The following is a 7874-nucleotide window of genomic DNA, read 5'->3' as shown; positions in this document are numbered from 1 at the left end:
CCCACTCATCTAACACCCCTCTCCCTCTGGACCCAACCCGTCGAAACAGCCAGTTTCCTGGGCCTACCGTTAGATGAGCTAGACGAAGACGATCGGTAACTACACTACACTGACAGCTTGAAGATACTGCTACAACAACAACAACATAGCGATTGCTAATACGGATAAATGCAGGAAATGCAGAGGATGTTGAGGAAACTTTAGAACACCTTCTGTGCGCCTGCCTGGCATTATTAAAAACGCGTTTAAAATGCCTGGGAACCCCATTGTATGAGGGTCTGGGAGATTCCATCCTACATGATGTCTACTTTCAGTATTCATAGAGGGCGGTCGCCATCTGGTATTGCTAGGGACCAAAAGGTCTATGCGTGGCTTAATGCCAACCAGACTAACCTAACCCAACCTACATAAAATAAAATTTTTTTTAATTACAATGGCTTAATTAGTATTTTGAACGGGTGATTACAGGTACTTTTGGCTTTGAAAATTTCACCTTTGATTTTTGTTATCTTTTTAATTCTCGTCAAATAACTTTTCCACGTTTACAATCAGCATTAAAGACTCTATAGAACTCGTTCCCACGACAGTCGGTTCTACGTAACCGGAACGACCCGGACTTATATCCAGCCATAGACTGTCACCTCAGCAACATTCCTCGTATATGTATGGGGGATGTTTATGCTGCTACAACAACAACAACTCTATAGAACTCTTAATTGTATAGCTAGATGGTGCTGTTCTTGACCAAAAATATCTCGACCATATAGAAAAAAAATTTTAAGCCTAGCCTATATGCAGCTAGATATAAAAGATTCACATTCATCCTGTTTCGCCCTCGAACCACCGGAATCTATATAAAAGACTACAAAAGTCCACCATTGCAAATCAAACAATATTTGTGCCAGGCAAAGTCTTAACTTTTACATATGAACTCAACCGACTTATGGTTTTGGTTGTTGTAGTAGTAGTGCACTGCCAAGCAAGAGTAACAGTCCTTGGCTTGGTATGATTCCGTACCATGTGATCTCCAATTGCTAGTTCTTCAAAAGCCCAGTTGAGAACCACTTGTTCACACTGTAGGTATTTTTTTTTTCAAATATAAATCCATATGCATCAGTAAATACTTTTTTATTTTGTAGAATTTACTCATGATTCAATTATATTATAATATTATACAATAATTGAATCATGGAATTTACTGTATAATTAATTTGTCATATAAATGACTATAAAAGTAATCGGAAAACTTTCATTGCGTAAACAAATCGAATTGGCTGGTTCTCTGAAAACGTTTTAGCATAAACAAGAAAATGCGTAGCATCTGGTTTTGTTTCAAATTGGTTGAAGGTTGCCTGGGCTGCCTTTGTATGGGGATACAAATTGAAGGATTTCTAAATGTGGCCGTCTCTCAAGATTTATATGTATACATCACTATATTTTCTGTGTTCACTTGCATTAGTTTTTTTGGCTGTTTAAATATTTGCATGGATCACGATCCGACATTGGTCAGCGAAATGATTTGGAATGGTTTCGCATGCTTTGGTTACACGTTAACGGCCATACTTACCATGTATCATGCAGAAAAGGATCTATATTTAATTCATTTAAAGGGTGTGGAAATAATCGAGGAAGCTGCGGAACATCCATTTTTTGGTTACTCAAAATTTCAGGCTATAACTGGCATCGTTACCGGAGTAGTCCATTTGATGCATGCGGTGCTCGCAGGTGATGTGGTCTTTGTAGAAGCCGACAGAAGATCTGGAGAGAAACCTCGGATTATTTTGTATCTGGGTGGCTTGTGGTTTCATACACACTTAATGAAGTTCAAATGGTTTCGCCGATTTGAGGGCCCAAACCTTTCAGCGAGAACTGGTTAAAATGCAGCCAAGGAAATTCGATTCAAATTTGACCGGATGTATTTCTCTACTGAAAACAATTTATGGACTTTAAGCAGAATTATTTTCGATTTAACTCATATGTATGTATTTCGCGTTAACAACATAAAGAAAATACAACTTTTTACGCTATCTGATCATGTCCTTATATGGAAACTAAAAATAGTTTTTAGTAATTTAGTAAACTAACCACTTTAACAGATGAAGTAATATTTTTCTGAGCTAAGTATTTGATTGAGAACATTAACTTGGATACTTCGTAGTTACATTACACAAACGTCCTTGACAAATGCTCTTATTATTTATGTTGTTGGACTCTAAATGCTACACTAAATACATTACTTACACTAAGTATTCGTACGTTGGAATATGTATGTACGCAAGAACGTGGTAAAGTGACAGGGTAAACGGTACATGTGAGAGTACAATAGTAAAATTAAAATAAAACTAAATTAATCACTACAAGCAGCCTAGTCGACTTCGACAACTTCGCTGACTTCTTTTGAAATGGTCGTAGGAGGAACATCTGCTTTTTTGCTAGAACTCGCCCCGTTTTCGGCGGAGCTTTTCTGTAAGAATTCACTAATGAGCGCATTCTTTACGGGCTGCGATATATGTTGTCCACGCGCCACAGACATCAGTAGCGGCACTCGCTTTTTAACCTTAGCAGCCGGTTCTGTGGGCATTAGAGTTGCTGATTTCGCCACTGGTTTGCTCTCACCAGATGCGGCTTTTAAATCTTGTTTCTTTGTCTCTGAAGCCGATGTAATTTTAGGAGATTTCTTCGCTGGCAACAACTTTGCGAACTTCGTCAATTCAAAATTACTTTTGTCCTTTCTACCTTTGTGATGATGACCGGCTTGTTTATTTTTAGCTGTTTTCGCTTTCGGCTTTCCTTCGAGTTTGCTTTCCTTTTCCTCGTCATTAGCCACTGTTTTTGTCGCCTCTGTGACAGTTTCTTTTTGTGTTTCAACTTCAACCTCAACCTTTGTGGTTTCCTCGTTTGCTGATCTTGGTTGCAACGTATATTTCCAAGTGTTGCGCAATCCCAGATTTTCCAGATCCATTTTCTTTAATACATCAGCAGATACGATCCAGCACAAACGTTTTTTATTTTTTTTCTTACTATTTTGTAACAAATTATCTGACTCTGTAATTGTCCATTCTGCGAAATCGTCGATTTTTTCTCTTACTAACGATTTCACCGGTCCACGAACTTCGCCATTCTTTATAGATTCCTCGTTAGCTTCCAAGTAAGCTATAAACTCTTTTATTAAGAAGTTTTTGGAATGGTGATTGCCATGTACTAGGCGTACCAAATCCTTCAACATTATTTCGGTTATTTTTATGGGCTTCACCTTTTCCACTGTTTTCTCATTTCGGTTAGAAGTTGGTGAGCCGATTTCACTCTTCTCTGGGACTTCGGGATCTTCTAATAGAGGTGGAACTTCACATAACATTGCACGGCTGTTTAAGGTATCCCAGATAATTTTCGGGCACAATGCGGGCTGATTGCCATTTTCATCTGCCCAAATGCAGCCGATAAGACGCGGCTTAATTTTTTCGGTTTTCTTTTTCATTTCCTGTGCAAACTCTTGCTGCAAAACTTGCAATTTTGCCTTTTGAGCTTCGCGTGTATTTGCATCGAGAATTTCGTCTTCATTTTGAAGTTCTTCTTCACTCAGATGGCCATGTGGCACAAACCATTCGTTGTCGACCTCGTAGTCGTCATCCTCTGACTCTTTTTCTTTTTCGTCATCACTGCCGTCCAACGACTCGCCAGGCTCTTCCTCTTCCCACTCGAGATCAGAATCAACTTCGTAGTCAAACCACTTCTGGAAAAGGAAACATATATGTATGTATTGTATATTGTTTCAAAAATATAGTACAAATATGGCTATTCGATTAATATAGAATAAGTAACACGTACCGTATCTTGCGCAAAGGGACGCCTGGATTTGATAACGCTCGTTCGTTTCCTCCATGTACCGTAATATGGTGGTCTACGATTCTCATGGAATTTGTAAAACTTGGCTCGGAAGTGTTCAATTGGTGCATGTGTCTCTTCAACAATTGCCAGGCCAGCCCGATCTAGATCATCATCTGCAAAAATAACAGCAAAGTAGTGGGTCACCGATATGATAAAAACAATTTATAATAACCTATGATTTGGATATCATCTTCGGATGCTTTTGTGTCTACTGATATACGTCTCCATTTGCCAGGTGTTATTTTACCATTTCTCAGCTCCACCAGATACAAATCCTGACTTTGTGGCATGGAATCCGTGCGCGCGCCTACACATGTGTCGAGTTGTTGCCTACACTCTGGAGATAACTGTTTGCGACATAAAGGCGCTAATTTCATGTCACCTTTCACCTCAAATGGACGAAAAGCGAGGGTTTCCGGATCATAACCTTCGTCTTGATGTGCCTGCAGCTGACTCGCATCACCATCTGCATTTAATGTGCGTTTTGCTTTGAAGAACTTTTGAAAAGCTTCAGCTTCTTTCTTAGCTTTCAAATCTGCACCTTCTTTCCGTTTTCGCTCCTCTTCCTTTTTACGCAACTCTTCCTCTTTTGCTTCATTACGTTTCCGTTTTTCTTCGTTTTTCACTTCAAGCTCTGCCAGCCGCTTCCGTTCCTTTTCTTCGCGTTCCTTACGCTTTTGCTCATCTTTCTCCTCTCGTTCTTTACGACGTTGCTCGTCGCGCTCCTCTCGCTCTCGCTTCTTTGCCAATTCTTTCGCTTCTTTCTCCCGTTGCTTTTGCATTTTTTCTTCTTGCAACCGAGATTCCTTCTCTTCACGTGCCTTACGTCGTTGTTCCATTAATTTTATCTGCTTCGGTGTGAGATTTTTCTTTGATGTCGTATTTGCATCTTCCCTGCTGATTTTTGGAGTAACAATCATTTTAGGACCACTTTTCTCACCGTGCGGTTTGGATTCATTACTGGAAGATGAAGAACTTTCGGAGCCTAAAGAATCCTTTATAATTATAGGTGTATCCATAGACTTTTGATTGACACCTTCTTTTGGTTTAGTTTCTTCTGTCGGCAATGTTTTTATATTCCGACATTGTCCCCCTTCAGCTTTAGCCGGTTCCACTTTAGTTTTGGAACTCGAAATAACATTTTTATTACTCTTTGCTGGAGAATCATCTGAACGCTGATTTTGTTTATCGCCGCCCCTTTTTCGCAGTTCCTTTGAATGTTGAGGTGTGGTTTGAGATTTTACCGAATTAGATTCTTCATTTTTATTGGCAATATCATTATTAACTTGGGTATGAGTACCCCTTTTCGATGGTGTGCCTTTCGAGTTAATATTTATAGAGCTACTTCTGCTGTCTAACTCTGAATCGGCAACATCTGTTTCATTTCCACCAATTTCAAGAACCAAACCATTCGCATTTTCCTCTGTGTCTGCGTCACTGAGCCCCGCAGTCAAATTAATTACTTTTTCAACCTGTATAAAAAAAGTAGACTTTATAGGTTAATATGCCAAAAATGCTTTAGCAGTGGGATATATACATCATTCAAGAAAAGCGTGCTGTCACACGCCCGATACTATTCTGTTGTTATTGCTGTAAAATTATACAATATATAAAATAGTTTCTGAAAGTTTGGGTGGATACATGCTGTGGGAGAAGTATATGATTAAATATGGATAGTTCAGATAGCATGAACCTTCGTAGGAAGCGACTAATTTAGGTGTCATTGTAGGAATAACAGAGAACATTCTATACAAACTATTGGATATCAGTGAGCGTCGTCCGTCTGTGCGCGGGTTATCATTTGGTGTGTGAGCACATTGAACAAGAAAATGTACATCACACAATTCCATGTTCGGGCCTTCAAAAAGTGTATTTAATTTTCTGCAGTATCATTCATACAATAGTCGTTTCTATGTACAGGTTTCCTATCCCTAATTATGCCGGTGAATACCATTTTGGTTTTCCTACAGTATTACGCCCTGATATGATGAACGAACAATAAATGTAATCTCATTTTTTGGGGCATATACATATGTAGCTAACCTATCTGATGCATAAACAATGCAACTAAAGTATTTACACATACCTGTTCAGCACGTTTCTCTGAGGTGCTTTCTAATTTTTGCCGCTTTTTTGGATTTGCATCATTTTCATCGCTGGAAATAACGAGTTCGGCGTCAACGCACTCTACTTCTACCTTAGTTTTTTTCCGTTTATTACTCTTAGCACTGCCAAGTGGCAATTTTATTTGCACTTTTGTTGCACTTCCACCTGCTTTACTGCTGGATTTATTTTTCGCACTTCCGGGTGTACCAGTTTTCGCATTAGAATTTTCGGGTGTACCGATCTCCTTCGCTTTGGCTCCTCTTGTTTTTGGTGTGTTTGGTGAGTTCACTCCGCTATGTCCAATTGATGCTTTTGATTTGGTTGTATTTGGAGATGCTACTGCCATATTTTTGTTCAGCTTTTGTTTTATAATATTCAGATCATCCTTCTTCGACTCTTCCTTCTTGTCGTCATCCTCTTCCAAGATATCATCATCATCCAACAATATAATATCATCATCTTTATCTGTTGTTTTCTTTTTCTTTGCGCTCAAGTTTTCTTTGCTAGTCGAACGTCCACGCAACGCATCAGACTCATCTTTTTCTGTTTCTATTTTATCTTCAGCTTCAAACGACAACCTGCGTTTCCGCCCATCTTGTGCAGGCGTTGTTGTACCCTTGGAGAGCACAGACACTCCAGCAGCCGGGGTGAGGCTTGATGATATTATTTTAAATGGCAGCCGCGCCTGCACAAGTTTTTTTCCGCTCAACTTCTTTGCAGCACTGCCTTCCCCTTTATTGGTAGTAGGCGTTTTCACCGCTGACTTTTGCATACCTTAACAAATTATTCCGAACCCTTTAAATATTAAAATTTATAAAAGCTATGCAATTAAACACAAGAAAACCCTACACAGCGCTTTTAAAATGTCAAATCGTGCGCGAATGAAAACAAAAAGCGCGCCAATACACACCATGAAGTTGGATGCGAAAATCATTGCAAAGTGTCAGCTGATTGTAGGTGTCAATAAGCAAAAGTCGTAAGTTCTTTTAAACCTCTTAAAAATTATATTGTATAAAATACATATTAAATTTCTATAAAAAGTGTATATACTTCTTAGTAAATGTATGGATGCAGGAATACTAAAATATAAATTTGAATGTGAATTTCTGAGTTCAGTTATAGGGCTGTCACAATGAGTCCGTTGCGGCAGCGCTTTTGACATGACGTACCGTGGTGGCACAATGAAAGTTCTGCTGCATATAAACAAAAAGAAAAACAGATGTTGTCGTCTAAAGGCAAATGCTATGTTTCGTTGGGTATAAATAGGGTTTTGTTGATTGTGAAATAAAAACTAATGCTTATTGAGGCGAAAGAGGGTTTTTATAGAATTTATGGTAGTCGTAGACGGCAGGACGCATATTCAGGACAACTTGGTTAAGTCTAGTCTTTTCTCTACTCTTTCAAGCTTTTATCAAAAATATAAGGGCGCCTTTGAATATACTCAATTAATTTAAATTCCATTTATTTTCTGCATTTAATTTGATATAATAAAAGTTTGCGCGATACAAAATTGTGACACATTGACACACCTATTAGACTAGAATCATCTCCGGCATGTGAAGGTCCCCGCACGACACTAACCACCTTTTCACATGGCCCTTAAAACCTATTCATCTAACACCCCTCTCTTTCTGGACCCAACCTGTCGAAACAGCATGATTCCTGGGCTTACCTTTAGATGAGTTAGACGAAGACGACCTAACACTGACGGGGTCTGTATTACTGCTACAACAACAACAACTAGAATCATCTTCATTAATGTGCTAAACAGAATTGCAGGGGACAGCAGTTAACGAGCTGACGGGTACCTCCTGCCAAAATTAAAATACATTCATTCGCATGAAATTGCACCGAATTGTGGTGTGGACGGTTTTGTTGCTGGA

General features: G+C 39.0%; 2 protein-coding genes across 2 annotated transcripts; one reads left to right on the top strand and one right to left on the bottom strand.

Moving 5' to 3' along the window:
• Positions 1–1177: 1177 nt before the first annotated feature.
• Positions 1178–2022, top strand: LOC129237835 (uncharacterized). The gene has a single exon (XM_054872787.1). The coding sequence runs from the start codon at positions 1311–1313 to the stop codon at positions 1875–1877; it is 567 nt and encodes a 188-aa protein (XP_054728762.1). The 5' UTR covers positions 1178–1310; the 3' UTR covers positions 1878–2022.
• Positions 1957–6885, bottom strand: LOC129237834 (chromatin assembly factor 1 subunit A-B). The gene is made up of 4 exons (XM_054872786.1): positions 5972–6885; positions 4058–5357; positions 3826–3998; positions 1957–3730 (listed from the first exon to the last, which is right to left on the bottom strand). Exons 1-4 carry the CDS (start codon positions 6761–6763, stop codon positions 2366–2368), a joined length of 3630 nt encoding a protein of 1209 aa, XP_054728761.1. The 5' UTR covers positions 6764–6885; the 3' UTR covers positions 1957–2365.
• Between the last annotated feature and the right edge of the window lie 989 nt (positions 6886–7874).

Source organism: Anastrepha obliqua, chromosome 2 (assembly GCF_027943255.1).
Source record: "Anastrepha obliqua isolate idAnaObli1 chromosome 2, idAnaObli1_1.0, whole genome shotgun sequence".
Classification (NCBI taxonomy): domain Eukaryota; kingdom Metazoa; phylum Arthropoda; class Insecta; order Diptera; family Tephritidae; genus Anastrepha; species Anastrepha obliqua.
The sequence above is the reverse complement of the archived record's forward strand: the minus strand, read 5'-3'. Positions and strand labels throughout refer to the sequence as shown.